The sequence below is a fragment of the Zalophus californianus genome, chromosome 3, assembly GCF_009762305.2.
Source record: "Zalophus californianus isolate mZalCal1 chromosome 3, mZalCal1.pri.v2, whole genome shotgun sequence".
Classification (NCBI taxonomy): Eukaryota; Metazoa; Chordata; class Mammalia; order Carnivora; family Otariidae; genus Zalophus; species Zalophus californianus.
The window spans coordinates 59,298,222-59,317,644 of NC_045597.1; the positions used below are offsets into that span (position 1 = coordinate 59,298,222).

The 19,423-nt window shown below is 44.8% G+C and overlaps 1 protein-coding gene across 2 annotated transcripts in view; it reads right to left on the reverse strand.

Moving 5' to 3' along the window:
• Nucleotides 1-8,931: 8,931 nt before the first annotated feature.
• Nucleotides 8,932-19,423, reverse strand: part of EBPL (EBP like) — a 31,737-nt gene continuing 21,245 nt past the window's right edge. For both annotated transcript variants that reach the window (XM_027588029.2, XM_027588028.2), the window contains 3 exons: nt 16,348-16,417; nt 10,783-10,921; nt 8,932-9,478 (listed from right to left, as the gene is read on the reverse strand). In XM_027588029.2, the coding sequence (XP_027443830.1) occupies nt 9,238-9,478; nt 10,783-10,921; nt 16,348-16,417 (450 nt within the window). In that variant the 3' untranslated portion in view covers nt 8,932-9,237. The remainder of the gene's footprint in view (nt 9,479-10,782; nt 10,922-16,347; nt 16,418-19,423) is intronic.

Consider the following 19,423-nt stretch of genomic DNA (forward strand, 5'->3'; position numbering starts at 1 on the left):
CAATGGGTTCTAGAAGCCAGAGATCCCAGAATGCATCCAAAGCAGAGACTCCTGTATGATGATCACAAGGTGGAGAGGAAGAAACCATCATGAAGCAGAGGGGGAAATGCACCTTGGTTAGGCAAGACCCACGGGCACCTAACCGCACTCACATCTGTAACAAAGCATTCCCAACTGTCCTGCAGTGTCAGCTTTTCTTGGAACAGGGCTGCCTGGGGTGGGGGTGGGGGGTGGAGACTTTGGGAGACTCCCCCAAAGCGTGGGGGTCTGGGGCTGTGGACGGGAGGAAAACCAGAGGAAGGACAGTTACACTTGGGGGCTGTAGTTCAGAACTAGTTTGGATTTAAGAAAAGAAATGGAATAATACATTTTCAGAATGCCAGCAGGAATAGCCAGGGCTAGTTTTCTGAATCAGGAATGAGGTTGTGCTGGATTTGCTCACCTAACAAAAGTCTCCTCCCAGGCCCAAGGCATTTTAAGTAGATGTCAGGGAGCACAGTATGAAGAACCAGAAGGGAGGGAAGCAGGAAAGACAAGGAGATCCCGGTCCAATGGGATCCCAGGTGGGATCAAGGTGAACAGTGCCCTCTGGGTGTCAATCTGGTGGACAGTGAAGATGTGAATTCTCAGGAGAATCCTCTCTCCTCTCCTGTTGCCCTAGGATGGCTCAGCTACTAGACAAAACGGAATGTGGTAGAAAGCCAGGGCTGAGTGGATTAGGACCGGCGAGATGGGCCAAGCGGGGCTGGCTCATGATGTGATGAGCTCAGGTTCACTTTTGGGAGGGATTGGTGTCCTATGCCATCTGGGGTAGGATGTGGCCATGAGTCAAGGCAGCTGACGGCTCTCAGGAGGTGGCTGTGGCATGGTTTGGGCCGGTGCTTCCCAAGGTAGTTTCTGTGAAACTCTAGTCTGAAGGATGAGAAGTGCTGTTGACTTGAACATTGGCTCCATGGTCCAACAGGCTTGGGAAATGCTAGGTTCAATGACATTGAACAGGTTTTTCCACTAGAGGATATCTCAGAGCCCTTAATATGATGATGGGAATAGCCAGTCCAAAAGACTGATCACAACCATGGAACCCTCTCCATACAAAACGTGACATTGAACTGGTGAGCTATGGACAACCATCACTTTCCAGCATGGGGGTTGGGCATCAACTGGGGGCCGGTACTCACAGGGAAAGGACCTGGCTCCTTGCGTGGGGGCACCATCTCCACCACTGTCAAGGCCCTCTGCACTGGCTAGGTCTACCTAGGTTTCAGGGTCAACAGGCAAATCAACTGAGGTTTGAGCCAGATTCTGCCCACCCTCCAGGGATCCCGGAGTGCTAACTAAACAAAAAAGAGCAGGGAGCGGTCCAATTAAAAGGTATCCAGGCACCCAGCAGGGAGGCTGGAACCCAGTGGACCCACAGATCTATGGTGTATTGACAGTTCCTCAAAAGACCAAGATCAAACCTCCAGGAGCCCTTCTCCACCAGCTGGAGACCTTGAGGCTCCTAGTGGCATGCCTTGGCTCTGGAGATGGTGGGGCAGCCACAGGGAGGACAAGCCCAGGGGGTCCAGCTCAGGTGATCTGGGTGAAATGCAGGTGTGGACAACTAAAAACTGAAGCTCTCTTCAACTCCCTCCCTGCTGGAGGCTCAGTGACTTCATTGGTCTTGGTTCTCCAGGTCTCTCATGGTGCTGATACCATTCAATCCGGGTGCTGGTGCAAAACCCCTCTTTCCTGAAGCACAAGTACAATGTTTTCTTGAAACAGAATGGTGGGGCACCTGGGTGGCTCAGTCGGTTGGGCATCTGCCTTCAGCTCGAGTCATGATCCCGGGGTCCTGGGATCGAGTACCGCGTCAGGCTCCCTGCTGGGCAGGGAGCCTGCTTCTCCCTCTGCCCGTGCCCCCTGCTCATGCTGTTGCTTGCTCTCTCTCTCTCAAACGAATTAAAAAAAAAAAATCTTAAAAAAAAAAGAAAGAAACAGAAGGATGGTAAGAATAAGGAATCACAAAAGCATTTATACCACAAAGTAATTGTACCAGGTAACTCCAATCAGGTCTCAGAAGGTCCAACTGACAAAGCATCTGAGCATACAGCTTTTTAATCTTTACCTTTTATTCTCTCTGATGTGCCTGCTCAGAAGCCCCAGGTTTTGGCCAGTCTTGCTTTAGGCCTGAACACCCTGGTGTGTTGATTAGTTGGTTCTGAGATGGTCTCTCCTGTGAGGGCAGTGGCAATGTGGTGTATTTAGAGCCTGGACCCTGGACACACGCAAAGCCAAATAAACACGTGAGGTTTTATTTGGATAAGAACAGAATTATTGTGTTTTGTTTCTTTAAAGATTATTGGAGAGAAAGAGCACAAGCAGGGAGAGCAGCAGAGGGAGAGGATGAAGCAGACTCCCCACTGAGCGGGGAGCCCGATGTGGGGCTTGATCCCAGGATTTATTAACCATCCTCACAACTGTATGTGCCAAGTGCCATGATTCTTAGTTTCTGGATAAGGAGAGGAGTTCAGCATCTTTCCCCGAATCCCAACACTGGTGAGCAGAAGTGGGTTCTAACTCAGCACTGCCGGTGGCCAAGCCAGGACAGCCCAGCTTCAGGTGCCAGCACGTGCACTCCCTGTGGCCTTGGGTGATCGCTTGTCTTTCTCTGTCAGCTTCTGCTGTAGAAGGAAGATGATAATCGCCGTCCGCAGAGTTCAGGGGATCATTGTGAGGATCCGATCATACAGTGAACGGAAAAGTGCTTTGAAATGGAATGAGTGTGCATGCAGGGCGTTAATAACACCCAGTCCTTTTCCTAGATACCAAACAACCCGGGCACCCCAAAGGTATCACTGTCTCCAGCTCATGCTTCACTACGGACTAGGAAAAGGAAAAAGGCCAAGAGGTGCAAGAAGACGTACATGGTTTCTAAAGTGCCCCAAGATGAACATTTCTTTTGCCTGTTGACCCCTGTACCAGGAGCCTGCAAGCCCACGGGAAGTTAGGGAAAAGACTCCACAAGTGCGAGGCTTTGAACTTAAGCCTTGGAAGAGCCAAGACCTCACCTTTGCCTTCTAGCCCCACCCAAACCTCCTAAAGGCTCCAGGCAACTAAAAATACTCTGGCCACCTGCTGCCCAGGAAGGCAGTAAATCATGGGGCCTCAAGCACCAGAATTCAGGCCAGGCCTGGCCTAACGTGGCCAATAGCAGCTAAGGCCCGACAGGTAAGTTCACTTCTTCCCAGACAGGCAGTTATCAATAGCTTGTCTACTGTTCAGGAGCTGCCGAGAGTGCCCCGGGGAAGTGGGGATGACGCTGAAGTGTTCTTGGGCCAGAGGTGCCAACTGGGTATGCAGTGATGAGAGAGGAGGTTGTCATGGGAGGAGTGGGGCTCCCAGGGAAAGGGTGTTGGCAATGGGCTTTATGATCTAGAATAAGGTCTCAAAATCCCGGATCACTCAACTGCTGTCCTATTACCCTGGGGCCACCAGATGGCACTGTTACAGGGAGCATGAAGGTCTGTAGTCTGATCTTAGGACAGGCATTGAATTTATGGAGACAGTTTAAATTGTGGGCGCTCCGGGGAATACCAGTGAGATCCGTTTCTTGCCTCCAGTTCTTTACTAATGAGATCCTACCCCCAGGTACCAAAATCAGTCCAATTCCCAACATGTAATAAGAAAAAAATGCCCCCAATTTTTTACTGTCAATACAGTAGCATGAATCAGAAATGAGAAGCCATCATCAACAAACACATTTGTGGGGAATAAGTACCATGCTATTCTGTAGTGTTGCTCAAATCTGAAAAAGCGGGGACCCCTGAGAGCGTGTCCTCTATTTTGTCACCCCTCCCCCTGGAAAACCACTGCATTATACAAGTTAACTGCTGTCACCTGATCACTTGGTCCAACCAGTGAAAAATACTAACAGGACAATACAAGACACAAAGTCAAATGATGAAATTGAGAGACTACTCAAGTGTAATGAATAGACTCAGAGGATCAGAAAGGTGCTTAGGCTAAATTTTTTAGATCATAAAAAAATGAACAAAATTGAATAACTTCCATAACTTGTAAGCTCCTGGGAATATGTCTAACACTGCTGGAAAAGGAAGAACACTGGGTCCTACCTCACTAAAATGCTGTGTGGCCTTGGGCAGTTAGCTAAGCCCTCTGAGCCTCCTTGTGTATAAACTGTACCTCTCCAAGGCCCCTTGACAGTGTAAGATTGTAGGACTCAGTGTGGCCCTGAGGCACCTGGGAGTTGTGATGATGGACACCAAAAATAACAATACAAGGCCACCCAGGGCTACTTAAGTGACACAGACAAGCGCTGTAAGAATTCAGAGTCCTTCCCTCTGACTCTCAGGGGACGGAGGGAAGGCTTCGAGAAGGGAAGGGATTAAACATGTAGGACATAATACCACAGCACGCTCAGCACACTTGATCCCTCCCTTGAAGAGCTGGGAGGTGGCCAATCAAATATTTTAAGATGTCAACTTGATCTGTGTTAACATAAGCATCTACGGAAACTAGTTTCCAAAAATAAATGATAACTGCTACCTCTCCACCTCTGTAAGGGCATGCATTTCTCGAGAATGGGGGCATGTTCTGGAATACTGTCCACAGCTGGTTTTACATGTACGTGTAGAACTTCTCCTTCTTGGATGATAAGTTTAGGGCAAGGGAGAAAGAGGAAGGAAGGGGTGTTAAAGTCCTACTTCAAATGTTAAAGTCTCCCCAAAATGTTAATACATGCACAGACAGGAGCTTGAGAACTAGAAACTAAATTTGTAATAGTGGTTCTTCCTGACGATTCTGGGGATAATTATTTTTTTTCTTTCTGCTTATCTGAATTTTCCATTTTTTGGCAATGCAAACGTATCAGTTGTGTAATACTTTTTATGCAAATACATTCAGGAAGGGCAATGCGTCAAGCCATTACAGTTATTAACACCTTAATACTAACTAATGGATGTGATTTGTTTCCTACAATGAAGTGGTGACAGGAAATGGATTTTGTTAGGTCTGGGGTCTGCGAGTGTCCAGCAGTGCTAAGTGTGGGGAGGGGGCGGAATGTGTAGAGACTCTAAAAGGGCAATGGGTAGACAAGCCTGGAGGTTAGTTCACATTATGCTTAGGCCTCCCAGGCCCTACCTAGTACCTCGAGGGCATTTAATTATAATTAAGGAGAGCAGCAGTTAACCTTCTTCATGCAAGGCTTTGCCCAATGATTCTCTGTATAAATTATTTATCCTTCCATTCAAACTCTAGCTTTCATAACAAACAAGAAAACGTTTGTGGCCTTAATAATGATTTTAAACTAAAGAAAAACAAAGGATTCTTCCCCAAACTTTTGGCATTTTGTCTTCCATCAAGCCAGTCTCTGACAAAGTGTTATTTTACACTTTCATACTGCAATCTGTAGACTTTTCCTGGAGCCCGGGTGCTAGTACTCCAGGAGCTGTAGAATTGACGTAATTAAATACAAGGAAACTATCATTTAGACCAGGTGGGATTGGTTATGCTGATTCTTTGCCTCAACGTTATCTGGAAAGGAAGAATTTGCAAAGGAAATTTACAGTGTAAACAATACTGGGGAGGGACGGACTGTTTGCAGGAATCTAGTTACCTATAATATAAGCCATTAGTAATCTACTGCAAATCATTTCATATGTTCATCAAAGCAGGCCTTCTATGGTTGGCTCCCAGGCAGCAAATGTGAAGGGATGGGGGGAGGGGACGGGGGGGTATTAAAGTAAGTGATCCCTAAGGTCCCAAGCAAAATTTAGACTTTTAAAATAAATTTTGAACTATCAGACTCCAAGTAGCTAGAGATACTGAGGCTTGATGGGGCAACATTGAAGGTAGTGACTTATTTAATTGAATCTCAGATACCATCAGTTATAAGATGCATCATACTTTGAAAGAAAAAGAAAAAGCACTGCCAACTAACTATGGCCCAGCAACTGTAAAACGCTAATTTTTTAAAAATATTAAAATATTGGTGACTAACATAATAAAAAAATAAAAATAAATTTTAAAATATTAAAATATGGAGAAAAAAATCTATCTTAGGATCAATTAAATAGAGTATTGTACACCTTGTCCCCAACTCTCTCTGACGGGGAGGAGGGCTTCTATCTACCCTGATCTGTTAGACTTACACACCGGGACACCAATGTCTCCCCAACTCCCTTAATTGTGAAAACATTTCGATCTGTCCTTCTTTGGCAGCAGCGCATATCTGTACTCCAAGTTCCTGTCAAAGTCTATAATCCCCATTTCTCTCCCATTCAACACTCAGCAAAAATTCTGTTGAGAGACATCATGTTTTCAGGACTGCCTGCAGGATCGGCAGCCCATCTATTTTTCTCTACTCTGTTTACCCTTGGATTGAGCTAGTTCAGCAGAGAGCAGAATACCGGAAACAACTAGGTAATCCCTCATGGAAAGGCTTTTAGACTCTCCGCCTGGCATCCTGCCTTCAGCCCACATCGGGGACACCGTTAGAAACAGCCAGTTATCCTGGACCTGCAGTCAAGGACACAGTGTTCTCTTCATGGGGGCCCACTGAAGACAGTTTCCAGGTCTTCATACCAGGGATTTTTAAAAATAAACTTTTAAAATAGAGGTAGAACACATATAGAGAGAAGCATACCATTCATAAGCGTATAGCTGAATTATCACAAATTAAGACTACCACGCAAATGAGAAAAATAGATTACCAGCATCTCAGAAGTCCCCTCATGACTTTTTCCCCCATCACTACATCCAATCGTCTCCCCCAAAGGCAACCTTTACCCTGTTTTTTTTTTTTAAAGATTTTATTTATTTATTTGAGAGACAGAGAGAATGAGAGAGAAAGCACATGAGATGGGGGGAGGGTCAGAGGGAGAAGCAGACTCCCTGCTGAGCAGGGAGCCCGATGCGGGACTCCATCCAGGGACTCCAGGATCATGACCTGAGCCGAAGGCAGTCGCTTAACCAACTGAGCCACCCAGGCGCCCTACCCTGTTTTTTTTTTTTAAGATTTTATTTATTTATTTGACAGAGAGAGACACAGCGAGAGAGGCAACAGCTGGCGGAGAGGGAGAGGGAGAAGCTGGCTTCCCACTGAGCAGGGAGCCCGATGCGGGGCTTGATCCCAGGACCCTGGGACCATGACCTGAGCCGAAGGCAGACGCTTAACGACTGAGCCACCCAGGCGCCCCTTTTACCCTGTTTTCTAACTCCACAGTTTGACCTGTTTTTGGACCTTCTATAAATAAAATCCTACAATATATATTCTTTTAGTCTGGTTTCTTCCGTTTATCATTATGTCTGGAAAATTCATCCATGTTGTTATGAGTAACCTGGTTGTTAATTTTCATTGTATAGTAAGTAGTCCATTGTATGTCTGTATCACAATATATTCATTTAGGTTGTTTCCAGTTTGGGATTATTAAGTGAATAATGCTGCCATTCTGGTGCACAAAACAATCATTTCTGTAAGGTATACACCTAAAAGAGAGAGAGAGAGATTGAGAGAGAGCGTGAGCATGAACAGGGGGAGGGGCAAAAGGAGAGGGAGGGAGAGAATCCCAAGCAGACTCCCCACTGAGCCCCTACCCCTGCTTGTGCTCTCTCTCTCTCTCTCTCTCAGATGAATAAAAAAAAAAAATCTGAAAAAAAAACACAAGTTAATCAAGTTTCTTTATTGCAGGACTTCTAAAGCCTTAATGTGATAATATAAGATTCCTCACACTTGTCTGACTATACTTATTCAATATTCAACAAATATCATTGTCAAGATACAGTGCAGAGAACAGAAATCACTCTAGGAGATTTGAGGATTTAGCCCAGGGAATTGGGTGCTTACAAAATTCACTGGGAGGCTGCAAGAGCAGATCCTTGGCTAAGCTTCTAGGAATGACTCCCAGATGCCCACAGAATGAACCCTCCCCCGAGGGAGGCAGTACCAAAGAGGTCACCACTGGAGCTACTCAGCCCACAAACACTTTATTCTTGTGCCCCAACTCCAACTGCCTCTCAGTACCTGGGAAATGGAACACAAATGCCAAAACCCCTCACGGGTCACCACAAAACAGCAATAATGATAATAATGATAATAAATAAATAAAAGAAAAAGGAAAAAAAAAAAAGGAGGAAGAGTTGAAATGATATCCACGCTTTTACCCTCCGGATCTCTCAGAAGTATTTCTGAAAGGTGAAACCAATTTTGCATCCAGGACCACAGCCTCCATATCCTCTGCGGGATAAGACAACTAGAAGGAGGGGACGATGCAGACCGAGCTCGCAGAGCTACAGGATCCACCGTAACTCACCACGTGCCTGGCCTGTGTGCCAGACACTTTTCTAGGCAGAGGATACATCTGTGAGCTCAGATTTGAGTAAGAAAGGCATGTGCTGAACAAGTTCATGTAAGTGCCTGCCCCCCACCTCTGACAGACCTGATACAATTGCTTCCCCAAAACTGGTGTTTTATGAGACACAATGTGGTCATGCTTCCCTCCTGGTATTGGAGGTAAGTGCCAAATCTGTGTGCTTCACTTCTACCCATTACATACGACATTATGGCATGCGTTAACTTTAGGGTCATCTTATTATTTCCCACTCTTATTTTCCCTGGGTTCCTATTTCCCGATTTACTTTTTTGTCATATTGTGCAGTGTATTTCTGTAAGGCACCTCAATCTTCCTCCTTGAAACAGGACAGACATAAATCAATCACCTGTCTGTGTGTGAATCCCCCGAGCTCACCTGTGAGGAGTTAGCCCACTCACAGGGTTCTCCTACTAGCATTTTTGTTGGCTTCACAACTTGGACAAAATACAAATGTAAAACAGAAGCATTCATTTCATTTCTGGCTTCACTTTGGTAACCAAAAGACAAGTGAGAGGCTTAAAAGTTGAGGCAACAATACTTTCTTGGAATAAAAAATTAATAGGCTCTACAGTATTTTATGATAATTGGCTTTATTAATGCAGAACAATTAATGCTAGCCATAAAAACATATAATCAAACGGGTTATTATTACAAGTTAAAATTTATTCTCTGTTCCCCATATTGTAATTTAATTGAAGAAGAAAAAAAAAACTTGCCACCATACAATCAATTTGAAATAGGCTGTTTAGGAACAACAGTAGAAAAAGAAAGTGTACACAGGAATGCATTACATTTTGACCAACAAAAAGGTTTGACCCATTCTGGCTTATAAAGCAAGATACCAGTTGTCTGTGATTTTGAAAATTCACTGAAACTTTTTCCCTGCACTGGTTCCTTTGTAATACATTTTCTTGAGTTCCACCCATGACTGCCACAGTAACAGCCCTGGCATCAGAACCCACACGCTATTGAAAAATACCAGATAGACCCCAAAGTAGAGCCAGTTGTCGGTGTTGAGGTTGGGGCTTCCCATAAGCCAGTCTGGGAAGAAGGTCATCCACCCGCCATACAATTCACACACGCACAGGGTAATCTGTATGAAATGCCTGTTAGAGAGAGAGAAACAAGAGCTCAGCGCAGCTGGGCACCCTGAATCCTGAAATCTTGTCTTAGATGTCAGCATTAACACAGTCTTCCACAGCAGAAGACCTCTCTGAAGTCAGACCTCAGGTTTTGCACAGCGCTCCGTTGATGGGGCAAGTCAATCTGATTTAGTGGAAGATCCATACATCCTCTGGAGAAGCAATACTGCCCTTTCTAGAAGATTATTCTCAGAGTTAAGTAAGGTCTCCCAGGTATCCTGTTCTAGTCCTAGGAAGATTTACTGAGGTCACACCTCACCCACCGAAAGAGACTGAGATGCGAATCTTGCTACAAGCCACAATTTTACCTGCTGGGTAAATTGAGGATTTAGGATTTCCCCCCAGGTAAATTTACCTGGGGGTAAAACTACCCCCTCCGGAAAAGGGGATAGTAAGAACTGTACCTTCCTCAAAGAATACAGTGGGCAGTGAGTCTACAACGAAGGTCATGGAGCCAAAGTTATATCAAGATGCCAAGAAGAAATTTAATTTTTCCTGCTAACTATCTAAGTAAAATTGGGTGGGGAAAGGTGGATTAAATGACCTTGGAGGTTCCATTCAAAGCTGAAATCTTGTGATTAAACTTTAAAAATGACTTCTTCAATTCAAGATGCTAGAAAATGGAATGCGATTGTGCCTACTTGACATTGTTTTTGGGAATCATCCCCCGGAGAGCATTCTATTTGCCCCAGGTCACTGTGTCCCAGCGAAGGAGAGGAAGGGAAAGGGTAGGAGGGAGGGTAGAGAGTTCCACGTCTCCGAGTCTGACTGACGCCAGGCAGTTAATCTTCCATCGCCCCGTCCCCTTCCCCTCCCCTCTCTTCTGCCTTCTTCACATCCTCCATAACCTGCTTCGGGAAGGATTTATCTTGCATGTCTAACTCCAAATTACATAAGAAAATTTACTTGCTGTAAAGTGGAACACAAGTTTTCTAGAGTGATTTGCATGGGGGATGAGGAGGAAGGATGGAAGTATGACCCTTTTATTCTCCAAAATATTGCTGAACAATCATCCAATGCCGTTCACACTTTCTTGCCCTATACAGGGACTAGGTGGTTCCTACAACCATATTTCTCATAATTTTTATTTTAAACAATCTGAAATTATCTGGTGGCACCACGATTCTCACCTAACAGAACAATTTTCATTTCTACCCTACTTTTCATCTCACAAATAAATGTGGTCGTCATCTACTCCAAACGCCACACGGGCATTGGCACAGCTCATGTGTGTCCTCTCTTCCGCAGGCCAGGAGGAGGGCACTTACCGGTAATATTTCTCTTTGACTATGGCATAAATGAGGACTAATGCCAGAGACCCATCCAGGACCACAGTCAGAATTTCCAAAGACACAATGGTTGGGTCAAAATAAAGCCATCTTGCGTCAGCTTTGCCATATTCTTTCCCTACAAGTGAAATACATTTTGTTACTCATCTGGCAACCATTTTTATGACAGTCAGTGGAAATGACCTTTTTTTTCCCCTAAGGAGGAGAAAAAAAGAACTGTCGCCCCCCCATTCTTCATAATGCCTTCACAGAACACAGAAGGACTGACGCTAAAACCCATTTGCTGCGTGACACGAGTAGTAATAATGACGTCACGTGACATTTGTAAAAAGGATTTTGGTTCCCAAAGCACTTTCACACATGCATCCTCTTCGCCCCCGCCCTTTTCACTATAAGCAGAATTCTAAATTAATTCAGCTCGGTCAGATTTTACAAAGACGATCCTTAATAATTATCTTGGTAAGCGCGTTACAATTCTTTACTTCAAAATTGCTATGTAAAGTCTGTAGGTATAATCTAGACGTGGGAAAATTTTTATCAAGGAAACGTTTATTTAAAAAAGTGTCTATTAATAATTGAAGAGAAACTGAGTGCCGAGGGGATGGTGGGGGGCATGGTAACGACACAGCCTGGACTACGGAAGGGGTCCCGGATGGACAGGGGTGGGGGGGGCATTTCAGTGCAGACAGGAGTCACTAAGAACAGCCACCACAGAAGCCTCCGCTCTGGTCAGCAGGGAGTGGCTGTGCCCTAAGAACTCTTTCCAGACCCCATTATCAGGATGGTTTCTTCTAGAAAGAATGGAGTGAGAAAGTCATTTTAGAGCTGGACTGAGTCATGCACTGGGGGAATCCTCCCTCCCTCTCCCCCTTCCTTCCTTCGTTCTCTTTTTTCCTCCCTCCCTCCCTCTGTCCTCTCTCTCTCTGTTAATTTATGAAAGTAATACATGCTGCTCATAAGATCTCAAATGATCAGAGTGAAAAAATGAAAGTCCCACCTCTTCTCGCTTTGATACTGTTCTCACATTACTTAGAAAAGGCATGAATGATCAAATATCAGCTACATTATCTGATGGGTCGGAGCAGCAGGACAAAGCTCTTGTCTCTATTAATGGCCCAAGTGATGATCCCTCGGGGCCAGGGACAAAGGGTTCTAATGAAGGCTGTCCTGGCAGAAAGAAAGGCCAATAAACAGGATTAGCCATTTAATGAGATAATACACAGACACATGCTGAGCAGAGACTCTGAAAGGCCAGACACCACAGACCGGCCAGGCAGAGCTGCCCTGTCTGTCCCGGGCCGACGGCCAGCCAGGAGCTAACTGGAAAACAACATAATAGTGAAAGTAAGTTTTTCCTCTAAATCTAAACATATAAACGGGGGCGCCTGGGTGGCTCAGTCCGTTAAGCGTCTGCCTTCGGCTCAGGTCGTAATCCCGGGGTCCTGGGATCGAGCCCCACATGGGGCTCCCTGCTCAGCGGGGAATCTCCCTCTCCCTCGGCCCCTCACACCGCTTGTACTCTCTCTCTCTCAAATAAATAAATAAAACCTTAAAAAAAAAATAAACTTATATGCAACATCTGAAATGTTCCCTCTAGTGCACCCAAAATCTAAGGAATTATCAGTAATGTAAAATTTCAGTGCTTTAGGAACTAAGAGATCAGTGGGTGTTTAGACATGCAAAAATAACCCCATTCATTCATTCTTTAATTCAGCAAAGCCTCCGGAGCACAGGAAGGCTCTGTGCTGGGCCTGGGGAATGCAGTCTTAACTAGGACGGGGGACACAGGCAACCCCCTAGGGGCTCCCTTTCTGAGGTCAAACTGCACAGTAAGTGACGGTAACTGAACGTGGGACGTGGAGAAAGAGACACTTGGGCCAGGTGAGGGAGGTGAGGTGTGTTCACTTCCTCCTTCCCGCTGTTGGTGGGGAGGGACCCCCAGCCTCGGGTTATGGGGGTGGCCACACACAACAGGTGGCACTGGACAGACGAGGCTGATGGCAATTTACAAGTCACATACACTCACAGCCTGGAGAAAGGGCACTGCGCGCCACCGGGCTGCACTCAGAACCGGAGCGAACCGGGAAGGGCCCCGCAGGAGGCAGGCTCCGCAGCAATGAGGCAGGGGCGGCCCCTGGTTCCTGCGGCAGGAACGGGCTTCTTCCAGTAATCCGGGGGGCTGTCAAGGAACTGAAGCCTGCTCCTGAGGGATCTGCGGGCACCGTGCCTGGTCCTTGGGACAAGGAGGGTCGTTTGGGCTCATAGGAGGAAGCAAAAGTGCGGAGGGGCCTTGCGGTTAGGCCATGTGAGGCCCTCTGGATTTTATCAGCTGTCAATACATAATATTGGATCTTAATTTCAGGCCTTATACCACAAAAGGTGACCCCTGCACAGGGCGAAGGAGAGGGTGTTTCAGGGAGGAGCATGCCCAAGGCACAGGCCTGGAGTGAAGAGAGCAAAGTATGGCTGAAATCCTGTTTAACTCAGCAGAGCTGAAGGGGAGAGAGAGAGAGAGAGAGAGAGGGAGAGAGAGAGAGAGAGAGAGAGAGAGAGAGAGAGAGAGAGAGAGTGTGTGTGTGTGTGTGTGTGTGTCTGCCTGCCTCAGCACAGCTGAAGGAGCCTGTGTGTGTGTGTGGGGGGGGTCGAGGTGAATGCCCCAGAGGAAGGCGGTCCCAGTGCATCAAGCCTCTGGTCTGGTATCGTCTCCTCTCCTGCTCAAGTCTGGCCATTTCTCTGCTGGGTAAACACCTACATAGCAAAGGGCAAACAGAGCATTCAAAAGCCTAATGATAGGATAGATGCCATTTATTTTGCGACTGATGCCAGGCTCAGGCAGAGGTTTAGACGGAAAGATGCACTGAGGGCTGGAGTAGGATCCCAGTCCCTGAGTCATGGCTGGGCCCTTCACCCCTAGAGCGGAGATTAGGAGAGGGTGAGGGGTGACAAAGACCGTCTTCTTGACCCAGCTTGAGTCAGGCTCCTCCGAGCCCTCTCCTTGACAAGGCCTCCACCTAGTGCTCTGTCCTTGGCCCACTTAGTCCGGTTCCAGCAAGAATCCTGCTGAGTCAGTGTAGCAAAAGTCCTCCATTCTTGGTATTTGCTCACTCACCCCCCCCCGACAGTTTTATTGAGATGTAATTGACATCTAGCATTGTATGACTTTAACATGTGCGTCACGATGACTCGGCTTACGTACATCAGGAAATGATTAAAATGCGTTCATTGAACATACATTCTTCATATAGAGACAAAAAATAAGAAAAGACAGTGTGTTCTTCCTTTTGATGAGAACTCTCCGGATCCATTCTCTGGATAACTTACAGCAGTGGTAACTAGAGTCATTATATTGTGCATTATACCCTCCACTTACCTATCTTGGAACTGCAAGTTTGTACTTAGTCCTTTATCCGATTCCCTCAGTCTCCACCCCCCCACCTCTGGGAACCACAAATCTGATCTCTTTTTCTATGAGTTTTTTTTTTTTTAATTAAGATTCCACATAGAAGTGAAATCATACAGTATCTGTCTTTGTCTGGCTTGTTTCACTTAGCCTAATGCCCTCAAGGTCCAACCATGTTGTCACAATGGCAGAATTTCTTGCCTTTTTTATGGTTAAATAGTATTCCATTGTGCCCGTGCGTGTGTACATACACGTGCACAAACACCCCAAACTTCTTTATCCATTCACCCACCGATGGACACTTAGGTTGCTTCCATGCGTTGGCTATCATGAATAATGCTACCATGAACATGGGGGTGCAGATACCTGATTACTCTTGATACCTGATCAAATTCCTCATCCCCCACCCTCTATATCATATCCTATCATCCTGGCCTGCCTGCAGCAAGATTCCTGCTGAGTCGGTCTATTGAAAGTCTCCACTCTTGATGTTTCTTCTTAGTAATTTTCCAGCCACTGACCCCACTAGCTTCTTGGCCATAAAGCTCCACCTGTCCTTGTTGCATCTGGACTTGAGCCCGATCTCGCTTCCCTACTGCAAGACTCCACCGTAGGGGTACCTCCTGAATAAATTCTTCTTTATCATCTTGAACAAGTGTCATGAATAATTCCTCTTTAACAGGGTCCATGTGATGTTTATAGCGCAGCTCTACATCCTGGTGAATCAAAGGACAGTCCGCAGATCAACATCTGGAAGGCTTTACCATAGACGCTCTGAATCAGAATCTGTATTTTAACAAGAGTCCAAGGCAAGCTGGTGCACTTTAAAGTCCGAGAAGAACTACTTTACATTATCTACTGGATTTTCATTTTCTCAAGAATAAAGGACACCACCATTAAATGAGTTTTTACTTTTTTTAAGGCCAAAAAATGTAAACTGAAGATGACTGATAAAGATCATGTTAGACATTTGCATTTCATGGGACTGGGCCAAAGCTGGGTCGTTCACTTTCTCTGATGCCAGGCCAGGCAGCCAGGGTGGAGGGCAATGACTTAGGCTGCGTCCTCCAGCCCCTGGGCTTCCCCACAACTCTCAGGCACAGTTTAATCCGGCCCACTCATCACATCACACACACGAATGTGCATAGCAACACCTCCCTCCTGAGGTGGGGGCTCAGGCTCCCTGAGCTACCCCTGGCTGGGACCTGACAGGCATCAAAGACAACACACATTTTGCTTTGAGAAGCACTAACGATAGCTGCCTGGATTCTCTCGAAGTTCCCTAACTCTAGTGATGAACAGCAGTCTGGACATAGGTCCTGGCCGAAGGACCTGATTTCAGAATTATGGAAGAAATGAGATAAACAATGCAGAATTTCTGATGCAAAGTCTCAAAGAAGTTACCTTGCATCAGGCAATTCTATAATGGTGGTGAAGGATCCTGTTGTTGCCTGGCTCATTTGTTTGTCAAATTTGACACAGTACGGGGGAGGAAGTCGATAACTAACTGATGGAAAGTTGACTGATTTACAGCAGCATGAAGAAGGTAGGCAAAACTAGTTAACACCTCTGCAGAACCAGAGGAGCTTTGGAAATTATCTTCAGGACTACACACACACACACACACACACACACACACACACACACACACACACACACACATACACATACATATACAGACCTCGTATGTATATATGATAAAGTGAAGGTTGATGTTAAAAGTATGGAAAAGCACCCAGTTTAAATACTGCAAACTCTTCAATCTGCAGTATAAACATATTTTTTAATACACAGCTTTATTGAGATATAAATCACGCATCATACAATTCACCCATTTAAAGTGTACAGTTCAGTGGGTTTTAGTATATTCACAGATTCGAATCATCACAATGAAATTTTAGAACATTTCATTAACTCCCCAAAAGAAACCCAAACCCCTCACTCTCCATCCCCCTCCTCTGTCCTCCCTCTCTAGTCCTAGGCAACCACAAATCTATCATCTGTCTCTAGAGATTCACCTATTCTGGACATTTCATATAAATGAAATCACACCATTTGTGCGACAGGGACTCATTTAATTGACAGCCATACTTGCAATTAATCTCCTCAAACATTCCAAATGCAAACATTTTAAAATTACTTACACAATGAAGCAATCAAGCCTTCGGAATCCGCAACGTTTCCTACAAAAGACAAGTAGACAAAAGGGCCTTCCTGGAGAGAAGAAAATGAAATCAGGCTCTAATTTAGCATCACAGCCACAGGATGGCACCGCAGATGCGTGGCAGCGTCCCCAGGAGCCCACATCCTGGTTCGCACCCTCTGCACCTCCACGACCCCGTGGGGTGTGAGCCTGGAGCCAGACCCCGCCCCCCGACCTTGCAAAAAGATATGTCCAAAGGGAATGTTTATCTAATAAATGCTGTTTTTCAATGATTGGCATGATAAAAATCAGAAGTGTGTTCTTATGGGGAAAAATACATTGAAAATTATGCACAAGGAAAGAGCTTAAATGTTATATTAAATAGGCTAAATTCTGGATTATTCCAGTGATTTTACACCTTTGAGAAGTGCCTCACAGCAGTTCATTTTGTCTCGCCTCAAAAAACAGCCAGGATCTCTCTTAACAAAAGTGGCATTTACATATCTATGTCGGAGTTAAACTAGTTCTTTTTCCTGCATAAGGGCAAATTTAGGAAAATTAAAATCCTTACAGACTACATTTTAAATTTTAGGTAATGAAAGATCTGCAGTTACACTGAGTACTTTCCTATCACTGAAGTGCTTCTTTGCTTAAATTCAAAACTAATTAATTAGAATTCACTGGGGTATCTAATTGTCATGTTGCTCCTTTGAACACATTTTATTGCTGGTCACTAAAACTTCTTTTCCCACTTCTTTTTACCAATGCAGTTGCTTATATGACATTAAAATGATGTCTCTGCCTAATCCCTGCTCACTTACAGTACTACTTCCCAGAGGTTATCACTTAGAGCTGCGTTTAGTTCTGGGGATTATCATCCTAACTCACAATATACTTACACTGCTATTTCTTTAGATATTCTCAACTGACTGCCAATCCTGAAAAATTACGATTTAACTTATGTCTCCCCTCTGCATCTCCACTTTTTACAGTTTTTTGATAGTGTAGGGGAGGAAAAACTTCCTGCTGCCCTCTGACTCTGTAGCTGGCCTAAGAATTAACTGACATGACAGACTAACAGGAGGAAAGCACACGCATTTTATTCACTATTTTTACATGTACATGGGAGTCCTTAAAAGGAAAACAAAGACCCAAAGAAGCTATTAGGCCCAAAAGCTTGTATACTTTGTTTTACACAAAGAATGATAAATTACGGAGATGTGACAACACAAAGGGGCATGGACTAGGGGACAGTAAATTGTGGGAAAGTGACTAAGAAATATACGAGGGAAAGCAGTGGAAGATAAGGGTTATTTTAGTAGGTTTGTTCATATAGGTCCATTTCAGCATTGACTCCCAGGCTCCGGTGATAAGAACATTCTTCTCTTCCTGGTGCAGGGAGGGCACCGTTCTCATGGGAAATTTAATGACCTGATTTTAGGTAGAAAGGAGCAGGTCAGAGAGGCCTTCCTACATCTGCTTTTTTCCAAATGCCTTCAGCTCATAACCATCAATATGCCAAAATGTCATAGTTTAGAGTGGCATGTCCTGAACCACTCCCCCTTTTTTAAAGATTTATTTTATTTATTTGAGAGAGAGAGAGAGAGAGACAGACAGAGAGAACACGTATGTGTGGGGGGGTAGGGGGGTAGGGAGAGGATCACACGCAGACTCCCTGCTAAGCATGGAGCCTGACGATGCAGGGCTTGATCTCACAACACTGAGAACATGACCTGACCTAAAACCGGTTGCTTAATCGACTGAGCCACCCAGCTACCCCTGAACACTTTCAAATAGCTATATTATACTCTTTAATTCTTCCATTTGTTACCAAATTTGTAACTTAGGTAGTAAACTTAAAAACCTCAGCTTCCTCATTCATCAGTGTTGCCCAGCATCTGGACTTCCCAATGTACAAGATGAGGACACTAGCCCCGGCCATGCTTTCTTCCTCTCCTCCCCATTTCCAACACTCAACTTCTGTCTGCTTTGCTTGTACATTGCTGAGATTGATTACATTTCCATTCTTGTTCTGTAAACATATTTGTCTTCCTATTTTATGTGAATTCTGAAAGCTGAAAATCAGCAGCATTTACAATATGGTGATTAGGTAAATGTCATTCACTGCAAAGGGCCACAACTTCTTTCTCTACAGATCTAGTACTTTGACTCCTGTGTCATTTAAGAAGAATGTGGCAGCTGGAATATCCTTTATTAGACTCATAAATTTCTCAAAATCATGCTGTATTTTAGTTTGCTACATATTTGGGCCATGACTTTCTTATAAAATATTTTTGTTTATGTTAGTTTATAACTGCCTTTCTTTTTCTCTTATTGAGAGAAGAAACCTGACTTTCTCCCCATCTCATTAATGTCGTCCAGCTTCTTATACACGCTCATCTCTGCTAAACAGAAGCTTTAAAGTTGGTTTGTTCTGTCTTTTCTTGACACTTTGTAAGTTACTTACTTGGTAAATGTGGTTTACCTAAGAGTATATGTAAAAATTATATTCTTGGGGCGCCTGGGTGGCTCAGTCAGTTGAGCGGCTGCCTTCAGCTCAGGTCATGATCCCAGGGTCCTGGGATTGAGCCCCGCATCGGGCTCCCTGCTCGGCGGGGAGCCTGCTTCTCCCTCTCCCTCTGCCTGCCTCTCTGCCTACTTGCTCTCTCTCTGTATCTCTCTGCCAAATAAATAAATAAAATCTTAAAAAAAATAATATTCTTTAAGGGAGATTTTAAAAAATTACAAGGAGATAAACAGCAATGTTTTAAAATAAGAAGTATTCCCCATCCACTGTGTAACACTTTATTTTCACCAATCAATTTTTTATTTTTAGCAGAGACATAGCAGGAAATCCACACCACTTCCCTGGCTTGGCCTGAGGACTTTCTAGACAAAACACATCCACTGGCCTGGCCAGTAGGAGCAATAAGGCTGGGCTGAATTTGATCCTCTGTAGGTCTCATTCCATCTATCTGTTAAGATGAAGGACCGCCTAAAATTAGATTGCGGATCTCATCCTAAAACTAGACATGACTTCCACTAGCAATCTCTTCAACTGAAGCCATTAGCAAAAC